At 43.3% G+C, this 24,375-nt stretch overlaps 1 protein-coding gene across 1 annotated transcript; it reads left to right on the top strand.

Moving 5' to 3' along the window:
* Nucleotides 1–2,302: 2,302 nt before the first annotated feature.
* On the top strand, nt 2,303–12,645 carry LOC116519463 (ras-related and estrogen-regulated growth inhibitor-like protein). Its single transcript, XM_032233331.1, has 4 exons — nt 2,303–3,199; nt 4,541–4,594; nt 8,470–8,546; nt 11,667–12,645. The coding sequence occupies exons 1-4, from the start codon at nt 3,058–3,060 to the stop codon at nt 12,090–12,092; spliced, it is 699 nt and encodes a 232-aa protein (XP_032089222.1). The 5' UTR covers nt 2,303–3,057; the 3' UTR covers nt 12,093–12,645.
* Nucleotides 12,646–24,375: the final 11,730 nt, after the last annotated feature.

The following is a 24,375-nucleotide window of genomic DNA, read 5'->3' as shown; positions in this document are numbered from 1 at the left end:
CTAAATCCTGGTGGCTTTCTTTTTTCAATAGCTGGAGAAGTAGTGATTGTTCCAACACTGGACGTTTTTAAGAAGAGATTAGATAACTATTTGTCTGAAGTGGTGCAGGGTTTCCTGCTTAAGCAGGGGGTGGACTAGAGGACCTCCAAGGTCCCTTCCAACTCTGTTATTCTATTCTATTCTAAGTGCACTCCTTTTTCAAATCCAGGAGGAAGGTGGATCTGTTGCTCCACACTTAAAAAGCAGTGGCAGAGGCGGTACATGCTGGGCCCTTTTTGATTCAGCTTTAAAAATTAGCAAAATTCCTTCAAAAAAAGCCACGATCAGCCAGGTTTAGCCAATAGACCATGGATGGTGGGGGAACATGCCCTTGCTCCTTAAAAAGGAGGAGGAGAAAACAGACATACCAGCACATATTTAAGGAGTTGTGGCTGTCTTAGTAAACCTTTTACAAGTTTATTTTGGAAATAATGTGATTTCAAAACCAGAAAGGTAGCACAGCTCCGCTTTAGCCATGAAAGCTGGGTGACTTGGGGCCAATCACCAGCTGACTGAGTTAGACACAAAATGCAACAGGTGATTTTGGGCTCAGCCCAATCCCTCTCACAGGTTTGTTGTGGCCAAAATAGGAGGAGGAAGATGTGTTAAATATGTTCATCTCCTTGAGTTATTTGCCAACATAATAAAGGTGGGATACAAATAAATAAAAATAGTACTGTACTTCCAGTAGTAGTAGTTGTGCATTTTGTTGTGCTTACATTGGCCACGAGAGGGAACCTTGATCCGTACAGATCCAAGCCTGTAGTATTCATCTACATAAAATGAGGGTAGAGGCACCGATGGGGTGCAGCGCCCCAAGATTGCACTACTGGGGAAAAAAGTTGGTGGGATCTTTCGCCATTTTCCACACAAGGTGCTACATCTATTTGAATGCAATTTGTTTCCTTTAAATAAAAAAACTAGAAGGAGGGGGAAAATGATATTTTCCTATCACCACCATTCCCCTGGCCTTTGGCACGTAGGGAAAAAAGTATGATTTAGATCAGTGCCCCCCCCCTCCCCGCCAAACCTCTGGGCATCGGGGACCAGTTTCATGGAGAGAGGTTTTTTCGTGGACTGGAGGGGACGTGGTTACGTGGGCTGCCTATATCCGATGGATGATTAGCGCGGCCTGGTTTCTGGCATGCTGTGAATCAGTGCTAGTCCCCAGACTGGGGCTAGGGACCCCTGATTTAAATAGCAGAAAGGTTGCTCATCTCAAAAGTCAGCAATAATAAGGCAGACTTGGTTGAAGATACTGTAGTAGCAATAGCAATAGCACTTAGACTTATATACCGCTTTACAGTGCTTTAAAGCCCTCTCTAAGAAGTTTACAGAGTCAGCCTCTTGCCCCCAAACAATTTGGGTCCCCAAATTCTACCCATCTCGGAAGGACAGAAGGCTGAGTCAACCTTAAGCCGGTGAGAATCGAACTGCTGGTAATTGGTACAGTTAGCCTGCAATACTGCATTCTAAACACGACACCACCACGAACCTTCCTTCCTTCAATTCATCCATCCTTCCTTCCTTCCTTCCTTCCTTCCTTCCTTCCTTCTTTCCTTCACACTTAGCAATAGCACTTAGACCTATATACCACTTTACAGTGCTTTACAGCCCTCTCTAAGCGGTTTACAGAGTCAGCCTCTTGCCCCCAACAATTTGGGTCCCCGTTCTACCCATCTCAGGACAGAAGCTGAGTCAACCTTGAACCGGTGAGAATCGAACTGCTGGTAATTGGTACAGTTAGCCTGCAATACTGCATTCTAAACACGACACCACCATGGCCTTTCCTTCCTTCCTTCCTTCCTCCCTCCCTCCCTCCCTCCCTCCCTCCCTCCCTCCCTCCTTCCTTCCTTCCTTCCTTCCTTCCTTCCTTCCTTCACACTTAGTAATAGCACTTAGATTTATATACCACTTTATAGTGCTTTTACAGTCCTCTCTAAGCAGTTTTAAAGAGTCAACATCTTGCCCCCAACAATCTGGGTCCTCATTTTACCCACCTCAGAAGGATGGAAGGCTGAGTCAACCTTGAGTCTGGTGAGATTTGAACTCCTGGCAGTGGGCAGAGTTAGCCTGCAATAGCACTTAGCACTTAGACTTATCTACCATTTTATAGTGGTTTGAAGCCCTCTGTAAACTGTTAGATTCAGCCTCTTGCCCCCAACAATCTGGGTCCTCATTTTACCCACCTTGGAAGGATGGAAGACTGAGTCAACCTGGAGCCTGGTGAGATTTAAACTGCCAAATTGCAGGCAGCCGGCAGGCAGCAGAAGGAGCCTGCAGTACTGCACTTTGCACCACCGTGGCTCACAGAAGAATAATGGGACTGCTTTACAAGGTGGCAAATATGACCATTTAGCACCAAAAGCACTGAATCTAGGAAACTTCTCCTCCTGAAGCCTGGCAGATAGATATAAAATTAATTTTTAAAAAAAGATTAAAAGTAATACCTTGGCCTGAAATTGCCTCTTGCAAAACCTAGAGCCAGCCCAACCTGCTTACAGATTCCTACCTTACATGAATACGTTCTATGTGACTCTCGTGGTGTGGCTTTCCTGCATAGGCATATTGCTCTGCCTATGCGCTTTGAACATCGGTAACTGGCCTCATCAGAGCCCCACCCTATATGGGAAGTGTGTGCAACACACCAAAAAGACTTGAGTTCCTCCAGATACAGGAGACTGTGAGTCCCATCCAAATCCTTTAGTTCCTCCAAGGTGGGTCCTGTCTATCGTTAATTTTCATTTTATCCATGGATGCAGGGTGGAGTAGAATTAGCCTGCTACATTTGTTCACTGAGTGACGACCACTGACATTCTGGTTTTATTGCTCTTAAGAATTTGTCAGTAGCTTCCAAGAAAGGAACCCCTTCCGTTCTTCTGGCTTGGTATGATCCATGCAAATAACTCCCACTGGTGGCAAGTGAGAAAGACTCATTCTTGTTTTGACTGAACGGGGGAAAACAGCTGAAACACTCTCCCCAGCTGATAGCCTGGACGAAACAAGAGATCTTTATCCATGGTCCTCCGAATCCCCCTTCGCAGGAGTGCCAGCTTCACTCCTGACCACCACCAGCCTGGGGCAGAGGTGTCTACTTCTACCCCCATAAAAATGGAAGCCAACGTGGTGGTCCTGGGAGCAGACAGCGTGGGAAAGTCAGGTAAGTTTTGGCGACAAAACTATTCCGGGGCGTTTGCAATTCTAGGCTGCGAAATAATCTCTCTCCGCTTAAAAAAAAAAAAAAAATCCACAGAAAGAAATTTGCAAACAGTGCAATACAGTGCAGGGTATCAATGAAAGATGAAAGTTGCCCTGCCCAGAAACAGTAGACAGGTAAAATGTAATGCTGCAACATTTAATGAGTGATACTATGTAGATGTGTGGCTAAACAGTTCTCTCTGCTCCATTAACCAAACAAATTACTAACCGGCTTGTCAAATTCCATAAGTGCTGCAGAGGAGCGAAAGGGAATTAAGGTAGTTGTTCACACCACTAGTAACAATTCTGAGCTTCCACATGCTTCCAGCGCAATTATCGGCATGTTTAACACTGAGTGAGTCTTACTGAATTCAGAGATCTTATGCCCAGCCGCAACCTTAACCTTCTGAGCTCAGATGCTATGATCGCAGTTGCACATTATGTGCTTTTTATAAGTTGCCGACCTTAAGATGTGTTTGGGGAACAAATTTTTGAGCTTCCTTCCCCACCCCCAAAAAATTAATACATGGGTTTATCACTGAGTAAAGCAAAGTCTCTAGAATAATGGCTAAATGTGTTTAGGATGATAAGCAAAAATTTGATGGTTGCAAACAAGCTGATGATTTTTTAGAGGAATTGATTTTCAGCTCTGCAAAAATGGAATAAAGGCTCAAAAGATTGATTCTACAAAAGTTTTAGCGTTATTTTCTATTGAAATTTACAGAGTCTACATGAAATATATAAGGGATGTGGTGGCTCAGTGGCTAAGACGCTGAGCTTGTTGATCAGAAAGGTCGGTAGTTTGGAGGTTCGAATCCCTAGTGCCGCGTAATGGGGTGAGCTCCCTTTACTTGTCCCAGCTTCTGCCGACCTAGCGGTTCGAAAGCATGTAAAAATGCAAGTAGAAAAACAGGGACCACCTTTGGTGTGAAGGTAACAACATTCCATGCGCCTTTGGTATTTAGTCATGCCGGCCACATGATCACGGAGATGTCTTCGGACAGCGCTGGCTCTTTAGCTTTGAAACGGAGATGAGCACCGCCCCCTAGAGTCAAAAACAACTAGCAAGGGGAACCTTTACCTTTATATGAAATATTAAAAATAGGGTAATGTGTTAAGGTACAACGGTAAATTTTGAGGATACGGGTCTTTAAATATTTAAATTTGATTCGAAACCTGGGCTTTATTTTTAAGGGGGGGGGACAGCTTTTTTTTTTGCTGATGAATGATAACGTCCTTTTCCATTCCTCCTCCTGCCCCATCTGTTCTATATAACAGTTTCAACTCCCACTCTTTTTCACAGCTCTGACGGTGCGTTTCCTTACCAAAAGGTTCATTGGGGAATATGGAGACATGGGTGAGTGTTCGGATCTTTACCCAGTTTGGGACTGGTGAATAATCTCTTTCATCCTGGAAATGGTGGGTGATAGGTAGACCATCGAATTGGACACCCACAAGAAACCTATCAGAATATGTTTTGGGTAAGGCAGTGTTTCTTAATCTTGGCTGCTTTATCATATCTGGACTTTAACGCCCAGAATTCCCCAGCCAGCAAAGCTGGCTGGGGAATTCTAGGCATTAAAGTCCACACATCTTAAAATAGCCAAGGTTGAGAAACAGTGGGCTAGAGGGTGATAGGATAGAAAGAAAGATTGAGATTCCTAGGAACATGAAAAGCACACTAAAATGCTAGCCTAAGTTTTGTTTATCCTTGATTAAATCATTCATTTCTTTTGATTAGCATTTTTCAGATTAGAATAGAATAGAATATAGAATAGAATAGAATATAGAATAGAATATAGAATAGAATATAGAATAGAATATAGAATAGAATATAGAATAGAATAGAGAATAGAATAGAGAATAGAATAGAGAATAGAATAGAATAGAAAATAGAATAGGAGAATATAATAGAATAGGAGAATATAATAGAATAGAGAATAGAAAAGAATAGAATAGAGAATAGAATAGAATAGAGAATAGAATAGAATAGAATAGAGAATAGAATAGAAAAGAATAGAATAGAGAATAGAATAGAATAGAGAATAGAGGATAGAATAGAGAAAGAATATAATAGAATAGAATAGAAAATAGAATAGGAGAATATAATAGAATAGGAGAATATAATAGAATAGAGAATAGAATAGAGAATGGAATAGAAAAGAATAGAATAGAGAATAGAATAGAATAGAATAGAGAATAGAATAGAGAATAGAATAGAATAGAATAGAGAATAGAATAGAATATAGAATAGAATAGAATAGAGAATAGAATAGAATAGAATATAGAATAGAAAAGAATAGAATAGAGAATAGAATAGAATAGAATAGAGAATAGAATAAAATAGAAGAGAGAAGAGAAAAGAAGAGAGAATGGGAACTGAACTGAACTCAATTCTTTATTGGCCAAGTGTGATACACAATGAATTTGGAAGGGACATTGGAGATCTTCTAGTCCAACCCCCTCCTCAAGCAGGAGACCCTATACAAGTCAGACAAGTGGGTGTCCAGTCTCTTCTTAAAAGCCTCCAGTGATGGAGCACCCACCACTTCTGAAGGCAAGCTGTTCCACTGATTAATGGTTCTCACCATTAGGAAGTTTCTCCCTAGTTCTAGGTTGCTTCTCTCCTTGTTTCTTTTCCATCCATTGTTTCTTGCCTTGGCTTCTAGTACTTTGGAGAATAAGGAAACTCCCTCTTCTTTGTGGCAGCCCTTCAAATACTGTAATACTGTTTTCACATCACATATGACATATGTATATCATGTCATATATGCTATATGACCACATGTCAGTGGTGGGATACAACCGGCACGCCCCAGTACGAGCATACTGGTGCCTGCTGGGAGCACCAGGTACTGTTCCAGTATGCTGCTCCGGAGGGCCCACCCGCCCTCCTTACCTGTATTTGAGTCTATTGGGGCTTATGTGCACGCAGCGTATGGCGCCTGCACAATGCTCCGCCGAGCAGCTGGAGCGTCATGCTGTGTGTGCATGCATGTGGTGGACGCCCGGTCCCGTCGCACCGTACCGGTTGCAACGGGATCCGGAACCCACCACTGCCGCATGTGTAAGATGGCTAACAACTTGAAAAAGAAAACGGGTTGTAGTTTTAAAATGCAATTTCAAATCAACCGTTCCATAAGGCTTCAAAATCATTTAGCATTTAAAATCCTTGCAAAAGAGATGTTTCCCCCCACAAAACAAAAATGCTAAGAGTGGGGGAACTGAGCAGCAGCAAATTAAGCAGCACAGTTCTTGACCAAGCTCACAAGATACTCTGAAGTGATAAATGATTATTTTAAGATCACAGCGGGCATTTTCAGAACACTTGAGGTAGAATCTAAACAAATCCAGGCCAATTTAGCCAGGCCATTAGCAAGTTTTACACATCTTGTCCAAAAGGAAAATCACTCTTTATTTTAAAGCAATATCTCAAAAGAAGAAATTAGGCTGAAAAAAGCCAGGTCTGCTCATCATACGTCATCCTCAGACCCTTTCATTTGAAAGGAAAATTATTTATGTAAAACTTGTTCAGATAAATGCACAATAATAATAGTAAGCTATAAGCCATAGTTTATATTCTCCAGTGGAAGGACTTGCCTATCACGCTAAAGGGGATTTATTTCATTTGACTTAGTCGAATGTGAAAACACAGTCACTTGTGGTTTCTTTTAAAACCATTCTCAAGCAAACCTTGGCTTGGTCACCAGCTTGTTTGAGGACCAAATCCTCTTTCTTTTCTTTTGCCATGAAATTAGCCAATCTAATATCATGCTTAGATGGTGAAAACATTTTTTAAGCCCAATGAAAAGCCAGCACAGGACATGTGTTAGGGTTGAACTGGGATTTGGAAAAACCCAAGTTCAGATCTCCTCTCAACCATGAGGTTCAGTAGTTTGTCTCTTCTATTTCTATTTCTCTTTCGTAAGGTTGTTGTTAAGGATAAAATGAAACAAAACTTTCTGGCACTTGGATCAGATGCCCCAGATCTGTGATAGATAGATAGATAGATAGATAGATAGATAGATAGATAGATAGATAGATAGATAGATAGATAGATAGATAGATAGGTAGGTAGGTAGGTAGGTAGGTAGGTAGGTAGGTAGGTAGGTAGGTGGGTAGGTGGGTAGGTGGGTAGGTGGGTAGGTGGGTAGGTGGGTAGGTGGGTAGATGGGTAGATGGGTAGATGGATGGATGGATGGATGGATGGATGGATGGATGGATGGATGGATGGTGGGTGGGTGGGTGGGTGGATGGATGGATGATGGATGGATGGATGGATGGATGGATGATGGATGGATGGATGGATGATAGATGGATGGATGATAGATGGATGGATGGATGGATGGATGGATAGATGGATGGATGGATGGATGGATGGGTGATAGATGGATGGATGATAGATGGATGGATGGATGATAGATAGATAAAGAAAGCTAGATAGATAGATGAGATAGATAGATGATTTAGATAGATAGATAGATAGATAGATAGATAGATAGATAGATAGATAGATAGATAGATGCTATAGATAGATGGATGGATGGATGGATGGATGGATGGATGATAGATAGATAGATAGATAGATAGATAGATAGATAGATAGATAGATAGATGGTATGGATGGATGGATGGATGGATGGATGGATGATAGATAGATAGATAGATAGATAGATAGATAGATAGATAGATAGATGCTAGATAGAGAGAGGGGGGTGGATGGATGGATGGATGATAGATAGATAGATAGATAGATAGATAGATAGATAGATAGATAGATAGATAGGGATGGATGGATGGATGGATGGATGACAGAAAGACAGACAGACAGACAGACAGGCTTAGGCAGTTAGACAGACAGACAGACAGACAGACAGACACTGTAGATAGATTGATGATAGATACCATAGAGAGAATGCACACATAACACATACAGTACATACAGAGTGGCACATATGGCAGACTGTGTGCTGTTCTGTGTGTGGTATTTAGAGTGCCAGTTGTATCTTTTTTTCATCCGAACAACTCCAATCAGGGCGAACCAGGCAGAGGTTGGGCAAATGCATGATGTGTGTAAAACGCTCAGGCTTTGCTCTGTGGAGCTGCCCTTTTGTTACCCCCGGAGCCGCTCAAAGGGAGAGGCCAAGGAGGAAATACACAGAAGGGAGGAAAAGGATGGAGTTCTTGAGAATGGCTTGTGGCAACCCGAACTTTCTGCTTTTCCCCACCCAGAGTCTATCTACACTCACAGTTTGGCAGTAGAAGGCAAAGAGATTCTTTTCCACATCTGGGACTTTCCTTACTCGCAGGTAAGGAAGCAAAGATCACTTTAAATACGAATCAGTGTCTGTATTTGTGCGCATGTTTAACTCCAACAGAGTTCTACAGTTACCTTTCAATAACAAAACACATGCCTAATAAAATCATTCTTCCCCTCCGCCTGCATTGTTGTTTTTGAGCTAATAACCATTCAAAGGCTAATGAAGTAAATATATATCCAGTAGGATTGTGCACTGTTCGTTTTAGAAGAGGGTTTTTAGAATACATGGCTGTGCAAACGCAAGACTTTTTTTTGTAACTCATTAAAGCACCCATGCCTGCATCAGCCTGGAAAAAGACATAGTTTCCTTAATGAGTTCCAGACAACTAAGGTGTTTGTGCTTCCACACATTCCAAAGCAGCTTATCTTACATCTAAGGCTCTTGAGTTGACATATATAGGGTAGTTCTTCACTATCAAAGTATGGAAGAATATAGAACATGATAAAATCTCCATGCTGGTTGGTTTTGTAAAAAATAAAATAAAAATCCTTCCGTTTGCATCCTTTAAGAGCTGGATTCATTGTTTTCTATATGCCTCCTGGCTATTACCTATATGTGGTTTAATTTTGAGGTTACTTTTCTTTTCATTTCAAGCAACCACATAAGTATGTCAAGGCGTAACACCGAAAAAGGCTTGGGGAAGAAAAAGTGAGAATAAAAACTGGGCTTGACGTTTAATTTAAATTTAATGAAAATGAAATTGCATTAATTAAGTACAATTATGTGGATGTTTCCGATGCAATCAGGAATTTTCACCTTTGGACATGTTGGGATTTGGCAGATCCTTCTGGAAGGACCCTGGGGGTCATATCCCAAAATTTAGAGAACTGCATTCTGCCTGGGAACACCGGCTGAATGTGGTTCTCTACGTTTTGGTTAACACAGATGTCTCTCACTCATCAGATTTCATTTGGGAAGACGTTGTGTTTTCACATTGCACCAAGCCCTAATATGATTTGCTTGCTTGTAATTGTGAACATTGTGGTTTATAAACCATGTTGTACCTATTTTTATTCCATTATTGTTGTTGTTGTCAGTATTTTCATGCAAACTACTAGATAGTTCTGATAGGATTGGTTAATTTTGACTGTTGTCTCCTTCCCAAAGGATAACATTGTATCCTTCCTTTCAATTAGAAAGGCTGGCAGTTTGGCGGTTCAAATCCCTAGCGCCACATAATGGAGCGAGCTCATGTTTCTTGTCCCAGATTTTGCCAACCTAGCAGTTTGGAAGCATTAAAAATGCAAGTAGAAAAAATAGGAACCACCTCTGGTGGGAAGGTAACAGCATTCCGTGCGTCTTTAGTGTTTAGTCATACCGGCCACACAGTGGTGGGTTTCAAAAATTGTTCGAATCTACTCTGTGGGTGTGGCCTCCCTTGTGGGAGTGGCTTGCCACCCATGTGACCAGATATGAAGATGCCGATGACACTTGTCAGAACCACCTTAAATTACCTCACACACAGCACTGGCATGCATAAGAATAGGATGTAAACTTGTTTTTTAAAAGGCATCTTTGGTTTGCATTAAAACAACTTCAACACACGTAATGTTCTGATTGCACCACAAACGCAGTAGTCATCCTTACCTTTCACAGAGGCCCTGAGTTTTATAAATATGAGCATGATAGTGTAGAATAATCATATCCAAGGACCAGTGGTGGGTTTCAAAAATGTTTGGAACCTCTTCTGTAGGTGTGGCCTGCTTTCCGGGTCCACTGGTGGAACCTCTTTTAACCGGTTCGGTAGATTTGACGAACCGGTTGTACCGAATAGGTGCGAACTGGTAGGAACCCACCTCTGCGGCCACGGAGATGTCTTCGGATGTCTGTAGGCTCTTCGGCTTTGAAACAGAGATGCGCACCACGCTCTAGAGTCAGGAACGACTAGCACAAATGTGTGAGGGGAGCCTTCCTAAGGATGTAGGAGAGCCAAAGACATTGTGATAATATTGGTGCACAAAGGCGCAACTTTTGTAAATACACGAGTTGAGGTTCTGTCCATTTTGTCCAGGTGCTTTTCCAGCCAAGCACACCAAACATTACCGGCATGACTGTTATTGTTTTCCACATTTCCTCAAATCATTATGATTTTCAGTCCAACAAATCTATTAGCCAAATGTTGCAAACCTATGTGTGGCGGTGACGCAGTGGTTAGAGTGCAGTACTACGGGCTATTTCTGCTGATCACTGGCTGCCAGCTGTTTGGCAGTTTGAATCTCACCAGGCTGAAGGTTGACTCAACCTCCCATGAAATGAGGACCCAGTTTGTTAGGGGCAATAGGCTGACTCTGTAAACTGCTTAGAGAGGGCTGTAAAGCGGTGGTATATAAGTCTAAGTGCTATTGCTAAGTGGGAAGGAAGGAAGGAGGGAAGGAAGGAAGGAAGGAAGGCTGTAAAGCACTGTGAAGTGGTATATAAGTCTAAGTGCTATTGCTAAGTGGGAAGGAAGGAAGGAGGGAAGGAAGGAAGGAAGGAAGGCTGTAAAGCACTGTGAAGTGGTATATAAGTCTAAGTGCTATTGCTAAGTGGGAAGGAAGGAGGGAAGGAAGGAAGGAAGGAAGGAAGGAAGGCTGTAAAGCACTGTGAAGTGGTATATAAGTCTAAGTGCTATTGCTAAGTGGGAAGGAAGGAAGGAAGGAAGGAAGGAGGGAAGGAGGGAAGGAAGAAAGGCTGTAAAGCACTGTGAAGTGGTATATAAGTCTAAGTGCTATTGCTAAGTGGGAAGGAAGGAAGGAAGGAAGGAAGGAAGGAAGGACGGAAGGAAGGACGGAAGGAAGGACGGAAGGAAGGCAGGCTGCAAAGCACTGTGAAATGGTATATAAGTCTAAGTGCTATTGCTAAGTGGGAAGGAAGGAAGGAAGGGGTCGTGGTGCCACAGTGATTAGAATACAGTATTGCAGGCTAATTCTGCCAACTGCCAGAAGTTTGGCTGTTCGATCCCGACGAGTTCAAGGTTGACTCAACCTTCCATCCTCCCAAGGTTGGTAAAATGAGGGCCCAGATTGTTGGGGACAACAGGCTGACTCTGTAAACTGCTTAGAGAGGGCCATAAAGGATTGCAAAGTGGTATATAAGTCTTCTAAGCGCTATTGCTCTTTTCTTACTCAGGAGAAGTCAGAGGAGAACTTGTCCAAAGATAAACGCATCCAGTGGGCTGACGGCTTTGTCTTGGTCTACAGCATCTGTGACCGTGCCAGCTTCGACAGCGTCCAGCCCAAAGTCCAGTTCATCAAAGCCGCCAAGGAAAGCCCAAGCCAGGAGAAAGTGCCCATTGTTATTGTGGGCAACAAGCGAGATCTACACCATCACCGGGAGGTATCCAGTGAAGAGGGGCGTCTCCTGGCCCTCTCCATGGACTGTGAGTTCTACGAGGTCTCGGCAGCCGAAGCCTATCACGGAGCACTCATGGTCTTCCATGGCTTAGCAGAACGCATCTGTGAGGCCAAGTTGGCCCTGAAGAAAGGCACAGGAATCCGGAATATTGTCAAGAGCGTATCTGCTGTTTTTGCTCGGAAAAGAACAGACTCAATGTGAAAAAAAGAAAGAAAGCTAATGTTCTGTAAACACTGTGGGAGAACATCCTGTTTTTCCCCCCTCTTATTTGGGCAGAGTGGAGCATGGATTTTGCCACTGTGGAGTCAGCCTCCTCCTTCCGCTAATCCTGAAGGGGAATCAATCCAAGGGGTGGTCTATAGGGCTGTCCTGGGTGCAAATTCAAGAAGAATGGGGCTCTCCAAGGAAGGAAACGGACATGCCTGTCTCTTCATGCTGAAATGCCAGAAGAAAAGGATTTGCCCAAGAGGAAATTAACATCTTGCCCAAATCCACCTAATAAGGTGGAATTGGAATTCGAGAGTCCTGAAATAATGTGTTACTAGTACTGTGTAAGCTCCAGTACTGTAGTCTCTTTGGTATTTACAAAGAGCTATATGGATGGAACATCCTCACTCTGTCCCCTATATAAACAGGGCTGAACCAAAGCTCATCTAACCATGAGTTTACTAGATTAACAACAGCTCAATCTTTAACAATGGGACACGTTGGCTCAGTGGCTAAGACGCTGAGCTTGTCGATCAGAACGGTTGGCAGTTCGGTGGCTCGAATCCCTAGTGCCGCGTAACGGAGTGAGCTCCCGTTACTTGTCCCAGCTTCTGCCAACCTAGCAGTTCGAATAGAATAGAAAAAATAGGAACCACCTTTAGTGGGAAGGTAACAGCATTCCATGCACCTTCGGTGTTTAGTCATGACCACGGAGATGTCTTCGGACAGTGCTGGCTCTTCGGCTTTGAAACGGAGATGAGCACCGCCCCCTAGAGTTGTGAACAACTAGCACATATGTAATAGGGGAAGGAAAGAAAAGGAAGAGAGAAACAAGGAAAGGAAGAGAGAAACAAGGAAAGGAAAGAAAAGGGTGTGAGAAACAAGGAAAGGAAAGGAAGAGAGAAACAAGGAAAGGAAAGGAAAGAAAAGGAAGAGAGAAACAAGAAAAGGAAAGGAAAGGAAAGGATGTGAGAAACAAGGAAAGGAGAGGAAGAGAGAAACAAGGAAAGGACAGGAAAGGAAGAGAGAAACAAAAAAGGAAAAGAAGAGAGAAACAAGAAAAGGAAAGGAAGAGAGAAACAAGGAAAGGAATGGAAAGATGAATGTCAGGTCAGAGAGAGAACCTGGGTGGCCTCATCATTTCTGGGTTTGTCCAGCTCCCCCAGCTCCCCTCTCTGCTATCAACAACTCGGAAGACCCATATCAGCTGCATCTCTCTGCTGAGATACGAGGACCTCTGCCAAAGTCTCCTTCAACCTCCAGTTCTGTCTTGCTTGCTTTTGTTGACTCAGGTTTTTTTTGCCAACCAGCAGCACGGCGGCAAGTTAGATGCTTAGAACTGGATGTCCTCATGCATCTTTCCCTCCCCCCCCCCCGCTCCTTCCTGCCTGACAGCATACAAGGGCTCCTGGCTAAGTGAGACACAGCACACACGCCTGTACAATTAAAGATGTGGCTTCCTTCCAGGCCCTTGTGTGGGTGTGTCAGGACTTGAATAAGAATAGATAGGAGAAGAGCTGCAGTTCTTGTCTCCTGCTAGGAAACAACCCTCAGGCCTCTGCAACTAATGAAAAGTGGTGGTGGTGGTGGTGATTTTTTTCCAAGAGAGAGGAAATTCATTGGCAAGTATCTGTGGAGATTCTCAGTCATCCAAGTCATGGTTCTCCCAAAGGTGCTTTTTCAAGAGGCTACTGGACTTTCTTGTTTTTTCTTTCAAGGTGTTTCGTTGTCACCCAAGAAGATTCTTTAGCTCAGACTGGATGGTGGGGAATGGAAGGATTTATGCTCCTTGCAGACAGCTGGTCATTTGCATTCTTTTTACAGAGTCGTTGAGGCCACTTGGAGTTCTATCTGTGTCTTCAAGGTCACCTGAGTAGTGCAACTGGGTGTGGAGCCTTCTTGGAACTGCTGAAAGGACTGTGTTGTACACTGGAGATAGATGATGTCTTATCGTTCCCTATTCTTTCATTGAGAAGGATCTTTTCTGTCCTGTGTCCCTTCACTGTTGAACACAGGTGCAAACTATTGGGCATGAGTCTGTGTTGTCTGCACCTCAAACTGAAGCGTACATGGTTCCCGTGGCCCGACAAAACCACGCTCGTCAAAATAGCGGTGAAAAAACCGCGTCGCTAAAGCCGCGACGTCATCACCGCGACGACAGAAGGGCTCTTTAAAACAGCACGGCGGCAGAAAGCCGATTTAAATTAAGGTAAGGGTTAGGATTAGGTTTAGGGGTTTGGTTTAGGGTTAGGTTTAGGTTTAGGGTTAGGGTTAGGGTTAGGGTTAGGGTTAGGGTGCTGAGTGCTTCGGAAGGCGCGGATTTGCCCTCCGCGGTTATGTTGTCGCACTAGGGTCCCCTTTTTCCTTAGCGCTTCGGATGGCGCGGATTTGCCCTCCGCGCTTATGTCAGTGCGGATAAGGGCTTCGCGGTTTTGTCGGTGAACCCATGGTTCCTGCAGTCTGCAATTTTTCTGGAAATCCGTTCATGTTCCCGCACCATTCGAAGGGCGTTCATCCCAAAGTGCATGCACTTTTTTTGACACGGAGCAGAAAACATCCTGCAGAAAGCACAGCCCCGCAATACCGTCCTTTCAGCAGTTTCAAGAAGGCTCTGCACCCATTTGCACTACTCCGGCGACCTTGAAGACACAGATAAAACTCCAAGTGGCCTCAACAACTCTTTAAAAAGAATGCAAATGACCAACTCTTTGCAAGGAGCGTAAATCCTTCCATTCCCCACCATCCAGCCAGAGCTAAAGAAGCTTCTTGGAAGAGGGGAAGGGTAAAGGGGAGGAAGGGGAAAGAGAGAAGGGAAAGGAGAGGAGGAAGGAAGGAAGGAGAGAAGAAAGAGAAGAAAGGGGGGGAGGAAGGAGGGAGGGGAGGAGGGAGGGAAGCAAGGAGGGAAGGAAGGAGGGAAGGAAGGAGAGAAGGAGAGAAGAAAGGAGGGAAGGAAGGAGGGAATGTAGGAGAGAAGGGAGGGGGAAGGAAGGAGGAAAGGAAGGGGAAAAGGAAGGAGAGAAGGAGAGAAGAAAGGAGGGAAGGAAGGAAGGAGGGAAGGAAGGAGGGAAGGAGAGAAGAAAGGAGGGAGGAAAGGGGGAAGGAGGGAGGGAAGGAAGGAGGGAATGAAGGAGAGTAGGAGAGAAGAAACGAGGGAAGGAAAGAGGGAGGGAGGGAAGAAGAAGTAGGACCGTTGTAAGATAAGATGGATCTATGGGATGATAAGAAAGCAATTTTCAAGTATATTGTCAACTGTAAGGAAAAAATTGTTATAAATACATATTATTAATAACAGTTATGAGATCATATAATTGTGAATGTATATAGGAAATTGATAAAATAAAAAATTGTTAAAAAAAAAAAAGAAGCTTCTTGGATGAGAAGCGAAATGTCTTCAAAGAAAAACAAAGTCCAGTTGCCCCTTTGGCACTCTTGCAGCCAATCCTTTCCTTCAAGATTATTATGGGTATTTTTAGGGAAAGTGGGACCTATGATTGTTGCACTGAATTTCAAAGTAAGTAAGTAAATCTTTATTACGGTCAAAGACCAGCAATACACATTAGTTTTTACACTATGTTAAAAAATACTGACATTAAGATATAATTAAAAAGTATTGACGTTAAAAATGGAAAATAACATACATCTTCTCAGATTGTTCAGATCACTCCCTGGTTTACCTGGGTGCAATTCTGTTAAGTATAGGAGTAAATACAATGGTCCAAAGATTGTTAGAGATATGTCCAGATAATTGGTACAAGATGACAACTATACTTCTGTAGCCAATTTTTTTCTTATGGACATTGCAGCAGCACAGAACTTTGCCACTGCATACGTGATAACCAGGTTAGTGTCCTGGAGGAGGAAGCCTAGATAAAAATGGTCTGCCCTCCCTGGCAATCTCTCTAATAAGGGGAGAATATGTGCAGACCTACAAGCTCTGTATATAGCTCGCAGCGAATTTCAAAGAAGCAGTGTAATATGAGATAATGATATGGAGAAATGGATCAATAGACATTTCCACCATTATCATCATTCAGGCCAATTTATTTCCAATATTCAAAGGCAAGTAAAATTGCGGGGAAAAACCCTCCCAAAAAATAAATCAATGCCAGGCACAAAATTCATAAATTGCATTACATCAATGTTTAAGAATACCATAACATGATTAGAAGTACCAAACATTTTTATAACAACACATGGATACATGCACACACAATTTGGGTGTATGATGGTGGTGGTGGGTAGAGAATGGATTTAAAAACAGTCCAGTGAGAACCAGATGTACTCTCTGGATAAATGTTCTGGCTGGATTCACAATTGATAGAATCCTAGAATTGGATGCTCCTTAGTGCACATCTCCATTCCCCTGTTTGGTGCAGCATCTACAATAGATGTGGCCATCCAACCTCTACTTGAAGACCTCTAGCAAAGGAAAACATATGCAGCAGCCTATATCACTGGCCCACAGATCATACAGTCAAGAAGAAGCTTCTGATGTCCATCTTGAATCTGCTTGTTATTTTAACCAAGGTTCTGGTCCTGCTGCTTGGGGGCAACAGAGAATACGTTCACTCCCTGAAAATGTCTGTTATTTCTCCTTATAGTCCTCTCTTCTGTAGCCTGACCATACTGAGATCTGTGCAGCGTTCCTTGGTTTCCAAGCCCTTCAACATCTTCATTACTTTTGTGATAAAGCCATAGTTTGTTGGATAAACCCACAAGCTGTGGCAAGCTGTATGGACCCTAATCATGATTCAGTGGTGGGATTCAAAAATGTTTACTACCAGTTCTGTGGGCATGGTGTGACTTGGGGTGTGTGACATGGGAAAAATACTGCAAAATCCCCATGCCCTCCCCACTCCAGGGGAAGGATACTGTAAAATCCCCATTCTCTCTCTACCCCACTAACCTACTTTCCAGCTCCCTTCTCCTGTGCAGGGCAACAGAAGAAGACCCAGCCGATCAGCTGGGACTCCGATCAGCTGGGAGTCGGGAGGCAGCAAATAGATGGGGGCGGAATCAATCAGAGGTGGTATTTGCCGGTCCTCTGAACTACTAAAAGTTTCCGCTCTGGTTCGCCAGAACCAGTCAGAACTGGCTGAATATCACTTCTGTCTTGATTTAAGTCTCTACTAACAGCACTTAACAAAACAATACAATTTTCTGGTGCCCTTCTTATTTTCAACGTTTGAAGTTAAGTCTTAAAATTTAAAAAGGAGTCCTGAGCAGGAGTCCTTTACCACAACTGTTCCTCAAAGCAAAGCCAGCTTCCTGATTTTTGCACACAGAATACTCCGCTTGAATCTTTTGAGGTCCAATATTTCTTAGGCCACACTTTGTGGTGCTTTTGCAGCATCCTGATCAATGTAATCCTCAAGCGTGAAAAATAAATGTGCAGGTGATGTATTTTGGTTTTTAAAACGAAATAAAAACAACAACATAGAGATCTCTTACTTAAGTCTGTCTGGCATTTTATTTTATTTGTAGCAGGCGGAGGAGGGGAAAAAGAAACACTTGTAGAACATATGGAGTACATGGTAGACTAGAAAAAAACTTGATTTGACTGTGGTGTTAAAAGCTTGTTGTTGAATGTGACAAGTACAGTGTATGTTTGAATAATGTCAGTGGATAACTATTTAGTAAATGATACAACCTAATCAAATGTAAAACAAGGGTGTGTGATGTCCCTTGGTTGGTAATGTTTTAATGAACAAATGCATAAAGAATGTTCATGTTATTACAAGTGTGTTACTTGGGGGATATAAATGTATGCCTATTGTGTGAAGAATTGTGTGAAGAATTGCTGCCATGTGTTGACTGAAATCTGTACTTATTTTTTCAGTCAATGATAGATAGAATGGATGATACAATCAGGATTAGTACAAGAATTACTCCATGTAATTCCAAGGTATTTGTGACCTAGTACAGAGAGTAAATGATTGCAAGTTACTCATAAGAGGAGAAGAACTACACAGCAAGCCCATGAATATGCATATTTGGCTAGAATGCTTTTTGCAGCTGAAAAATGAAGATTTTTTTAAAAAGTTGTGCAAATAACTGGTAGATCTGTAAGGTCTTCTTTTGACAAAATGTTGCACATGGACTGTCACAACATTTTGTCAAAAGAAGTGAAAATAGCTGTGTATATGAGCTCGCTTTTGGCATATGGGAATTGGTAAAACAGCAGTGGGAATGGGGCGCTTAAGGAACCCCATATGTGGGAAAACAAGAAGAGAAGTGATACACATCAGTGGTGGGATTCACATACGTTTACCACTGGTTTCGTAAATGCAAGTGCATACCCGCATTCTTGCATCGCATACATGCGGCCTTGCGCGCATGTGTTTTGCTCGCATGTGCGGTGTATGTGCATGTGTGTGGTGTTGAAAATGATGCCAAATAGGATGCTTTGGAGCTGGGGCAGATGGGTGGGTGTGGCAGCCGAACCGGTCCAAACTGGTTGAATACCACCTCTGATGCACATCTCTTCCTACGTAGAATTCCAGCCATCATTGGTTTCTGGGGAGGGGAGAAGATATACCTGGAGCTAGGTAACCAAGTATACCTTCTGAGGTAGGAACGTTCCCTATTTCACATGCTCCTTTTTCTCAGCAGCTGCTCCCGTGGCTGTTTCCCTAATTTTCTCATTCTTGCCGGATAAACTGTTCTTTCCAGCTATTGACTACACGGTCCTGGTTTAAATCAAATGGCACATGGTGTATACAACAAAATGATTTGCTGCATTACAGTACTGTAAACATGCCTGAAGAGACCTTTGCCCAGAGATTTTAAATCATTTTTGTAAGCACAGGAACATTTAGAGATGGACTATGATTCAGATCCCCCACGAGACAAAGATGATTTCATGCAGTTAACCTTTCAGCCCCAAAGAGTTTAAATCTAATGCCCACATTATTTAAGCCCCCCTTTGCTACTGGTTCTAGAAAAAATGAGCAGGGAAATTAGTTGTCTTCCTAGCTTTATTCAATTCCTCCCCTCGAGAAGAGTGCTCCTCTACTCACAATAGAATCCCTGATGCCACCAGGCTTGAAATTTTGGGCTTGGACAACCTTGAACTACGTCGCCTACGGTCGGACCTAAGCATAGTACACAAAATTGTCTGCTACAACATCCTACCTGTCAATGACTTCTTCAGCTTCAACCTCAATAATACACAAGCAAACAATCGATACAAACTCAAGGTAAATCACTCCAAACTCGACTGCAGAAAATACGACTTCAGCAACAGAGTGGTCAGCGCCTGGAATGCTCTACCTGACTTTGTTGTTACATCCTCTAACCCTCACATCTTCAACCTTAAACTGTCTATCCTGGAACTCACCCAGTGGTGGGTTTCCAAAAATTTTCGAACCCACTCTGTGGGTGTGGCCTCCTTTGTGGGAGTGGCTTGCCGGCCATGTGACCTGGTGGGAGTGGCTTGCCAGCCATGTGACCTGGTGGGAGTGGCTTGCTGGCCATGTGACCTGGTGGGAGTGGCTTGCTGGCCATGTGTTCTCTCTCTCTCTCTCTCTCTCTCTCTCTCTCTCTCCTTCCTTCCTTTTGTCTCTCTGTCCCTTTTTCCTTTTTTTCTTTCATCTCTCTCTCACTTTTTCTTTATTTTTTATTTTTTCTTTCTTTCTTTCTTTCTTTCTTCCTTTCTTTCTTTCTTCCTCTCTTTCTCTCTCTCTCTCTCTCTCTTTCTCTCTCTCTCTCTCTCTCTCTCTCTCTCTCTCTGTGTCAGTGGTGGGTTTCAACATTTTTTGGAACCTCTTCTGTAGGTGTGGCCTGCTTTCCGGGTCCACTGGTGGAACCTCTTCTAACCGGTTCGGTAGATTTGACGAACCGGTTCTACCGAACTAGTGCGAACTGGTAGGAACCCACCTCTGAACTCACCCCATTTCTAAGAGGTCTGTAAAGGGGGCGTGTATAAGTGCACCACCGTGCCTACCGTCCCTGTCCTACTGTCCCTATTTATCTGTATCTACTTCCTTTGTTCATGTACATGTTCCTACCTATACTTGTTATCTTGTACATGTTTGACAAATAAAAATAAATAAATTCATGTACTCTTAGTCATCTCTCTGCGTAACCCCCCCTCAAAAAGAAAGAATTTTCTACTGTTTCTTATTCCAGTTCTCTGGGATTTACTCCAATTGCGCAGACATCGTTTTGTTCAGTCCTTGAGAATTATGGGATGCTTGTGTCTTGAAGGACTGGTTGAGAAATGCCTAGGCTAAGATGGAGACAGCAGGGGACAAGGATTGCAAAATTTATTTAGCTCTGCTTCCTCTCCTCTTGCCTGAGCAGAGCCATAAAGGCATAAAGAGAAATGATTAATATAGAGTTGAGGCTGAGATATGGAGCCCTGGAGCTCAAGCGGAAACACTTGCAGCCCAAATTTTGTTCCATTCAAACAGACAACATGCTTCTGTATCTCTTTTAGCTCAAGAGCTCCAGATTTTAGGTACGTTCCCCCAGGGGCGGGTTGCTGCTACACACGCTCCGCACACGTGCACATTTGCATTTAAAACGGCCTGCACATGCACGCAACATTAGAAAAGGGGGAAAAATTACATTTTTGCAATGAAGATTGTTCTGCCCATGCGCAGAACCGAAAATCAAGATGTCGTCACCCGGGATAGAACCGGTTTGGGCACGTGTCGGCTGAATTACTACCTATTTGGCCGGACCTGTCCGAACCAGTATGAATCTACCTCTGCGTTCCCCAGATTTCATCCTCATTTATGGTGAAGGACAATGGGGAAAAGCCACTATGTTTCCAACCTATGTTCAGTTAAGGAAATCCAGCTTGCTTCGGTTCCTGATTTCACTGACCAGTTGCTCTCACTATTAAGAAGTTTCCCCCCCTCTAACATTTAATCAGGAATGGCTTTCCCATAACTTGATTATTCTTTGCTATATAGTAGGACATTAGATACCATGAATTTCTTTTATGTAACAATTATTATTAGCCATGGAGCCTCGGTGGCGCAGTGGTTAGAGTGCAGTACTGCAGGCTACTTCTGCTGACTGCTGGCTGCCTGCAATTTGACAGTTCGAATCTCACCAGGCTCAAGGTTGACTCCGCCTTCCATCCTTCCGAGGTGTGTAAAACAAGGAGTCAGATTGTTGGGGGGCAAGATGGTGACTCTGTAAACCTCTTACAGAGGACTGTAAAGTGCCATATAAGTCTAAGTGCTATTACTAAGTGGGAGGGAGGGAAGGAAGGAAGGAAGGAAGGAAGGAAGGAAGGAAGGAAGGAAGGAAAGGAAGGCCCATGGGGGTGCAGGGGTTACAATGCGGCATTGTAGGCTAACTGTGCTGATTGCAAGCAGTTCGATCCTGACATGCTCAAGGTTGACTCTGCCTTTCATCCTTCTGAGGTGGGTAAAATGAGCCAGATTGTTGGGGGCAAGAGGCCGACTCTGTAAACCTCTTAGAGAGGGCTGTAAAAGCACTATGAAGCGGTATACAAGTCTATGTGCTATTGTTATTATTCAGGTCATGGAAAATAGCACTTAGCACTTAGATTTATATGCCTCTTTACGGTACTTTACAGCCCTCTCTAAGCAGTTTACAGAGTCAGCATAATGCTATTTTATCTCTTTGGAAAGCCATCTCTCCATCTGATTCCTGTTTCTTCAATCCGTCATTGAATTTTTTACTCTCTTGTTCCTCGTTTAGTATCTTGTTCATGTTTGTCTGATTTCTGCAGTGGTACTAAAATAACAAATATTAGAAGCAAATCACACCTACAGGAGTTGCAGGTGGTGATGGGGAAGCATAGCTTGTCTAATTTCTGTCCGTCGTGCAACTGTGGTGTCACAAATGGACACATCGAAGTCAAATTTGTTATTTCTTTCAACTCATGAGGTTTGGGAGAAACCGGTAACAAGATTAAGCAGAGTTCTGCCATAACAGTAGACAAGAAGAAAAGTAAAATGTTCTTTTTTTCACTGCTGCTGTTAAATGTCACACTCCCTCCAAAGATTTAGATGTTAATTTCTCTGCCAAGACTGTAACACACACAAACCAGTCCTATTTATAGACACTAAAGGTGGAAAAAAATTAACAAGATAAGTATTGGGAAGTTATACAATACAGGTAGTCCTCCGTGTACAGTCACAATTGACCCCCAAATTGATGTTGCAAAGTGAGAAATTTGTTAAGGGAGTTTTGACTCATTTTGCAAACTTCTTTTTGCCAGATTTGTTAAGTGAGTCACTGCAGTTATTAAATTAATCACACGGGTGTTAAGTGAATCTGGCTTCAGATTGACTTTGTTGTCAGAAGGCCACTAAAGAGAATCAGATGACACAGGAAAACGTCATAAATGTGAGTCAGGTGTCAAGCATCCGGATGTAGATTGCATCAGCAAAATGAAACAAACCAAATATTAAAAAATTAGGATATTGATGTAGTTCCTTACCAAGCACTTCTACATCGTATTAAAGTAACCAAAATATCTTCGCAATCTCCAAGGCAAGTCACAACATTTCAGCACCTCTTAATAGTTGAAAAATTTGACAAGCCCTAAACCATGGGGATGCTACTCCCGTCATAAGTGTGGGAAATGGTCACAAGTCACTTTTTTTCAGCGATATTGTAAACTTCAAACGGTCACTAAATGAACTGTTGTAAGTTGAGGACTATCTGTCCTTACATGGATGTGGGATGCAGCTGTTGTAATAGATAAGTGTGTAGAAATTTGGAACTGGAGAAACCAAAGTTCAGGTCCTCACAATGGACCTCACCTGGTGACTTTTAGCTTATTTATTGATTGAATGAATTTATATTGCCCGCCTATTCGCCCCTGGTGACTCAAGGCGGCTTACAAAGTATAAAACCTCATTTAAAGCTGTAAAATTAACAAAAAGACCCCAATAAATTAATATAATAAAATCACCCCCCACCTCCCGCCCCAGCAACAGCAGATCATGCAAGCCATTTAATGGCCTCCATCAGAGGTGGGTTCCTACCAGTTCGCACCAGTTTGCATCAGTTCGGTAGAACTGGTTCGTCAATCTACCAAACCGGTTAGAAGAGGTTCCACCAGTGGACCCGGAAAGCAGGCCACACCTACAGAAGAGGTTCCAAAATTTTTTGAAACCCACCACTGACACACACACACACACACACACACACACGCACACACACACGGAGAGAAAGACAAAGAGAAAGAAAGGAAGAAAGAAAGAAAAAAAGAAAAAAAAGAAAGAAAAAGTGAGAGAGAGATGAAAGAAAAAAAGGAAAAAGGGACAGAGAGACAAAAGGAAGGAAAGGGATGGATGGATGGAGGGAGGGAGGGAGGGAGGGAGGGAGGGAGGGAGGGAGAGAGAGAGAGAGAGAGAGAGAGAGAGAGAGAGAACACATGCCCAGCAAGCCACTCCCACAAAGGAGGCCACACCCACAGAGTAGGTTCAAAAATTTTTTGAAACCCACCACTAGCCTCCATCCTGCTCTGGGTTTTCCAGGCCCGCTGGCAGAGCCAGGTCTTCAGCGTCTTCTGGAAGCATGCTAAAGTGGGGGCCATTGTAATCTGTGGGAGAATGAGGTTCCAGAGAGAGGGAGCCACCACGGGGAAGGCCCTTCTTCTGGGTCCCACCAGGTGTATCTCCCTCAGGGATGGGACATGCAACATTCCTTGCCTCCCGCTCTGATGGGTCGGGTAGATGTGACCCGCAAGAGACGGTCCGTCAGATAACCTGGTCCCAAGCCATGAAGGGCTTTAAAGGTGATAACCAGCACCTTGAATTGCACCCTTTCCCACCCAATCAGCCTCAGAGTTTGTTCCATCTCTTTCAGAGGAAGACTGATACTGGGGAGTTTTTTTGTCACAACAATGGCATGGGGAGGTGGGCAGAGGTGGGTTCCGACCGGTTCGGCTGAGTAGGTAGTAACTTGGCCTGCCACGCTGGCGAACCAGTTCTATCGGCGGGGCTGCCATCTTGATTTTCGGTTCTGCGCTTATGCAGCATAATCTTCATTGCATAAATTTTATTTTTTTCCCTTTTCTAATGTTGTGCACATGCGCAGACCTCTTTAGGTGCAGAGGCACATGTGCATGCTCGCTTTACTCGTCTATGCACACATTTTTTTTTCACGCCAAACCGGCAGTAATGCCGGCAGCAACCCGCTCCTGGGAGGGGGAAGAGAATTTTACACCCTCTCCATATCGCAGTTGCGACCCTCCTCCCTCTCCCTCAAAACCATCAATTTTGAATAAACAAGACATCAAGCTACCATCAGCGTGCTTTGGTGTCAGGGTTACAAATAGCAT

This window comes from Thamnophis elegans, chromosome 16 (assembly GCF_009769535.1).
Source record: "Thamnophis elegans isolate rThaEle1 chromosome 16, rThaEle1.pri, whole genome shotgun sequence".
Lineage (NCBI taxonomy): Eukaryota > Metazoa > Chordata > Lepidosauria > Squamata > Colubridae > Thamnophis > Thamnophis elegans.
This window is presented reverse-complemented; position numbering and strand designations above follow the sequence as displayed.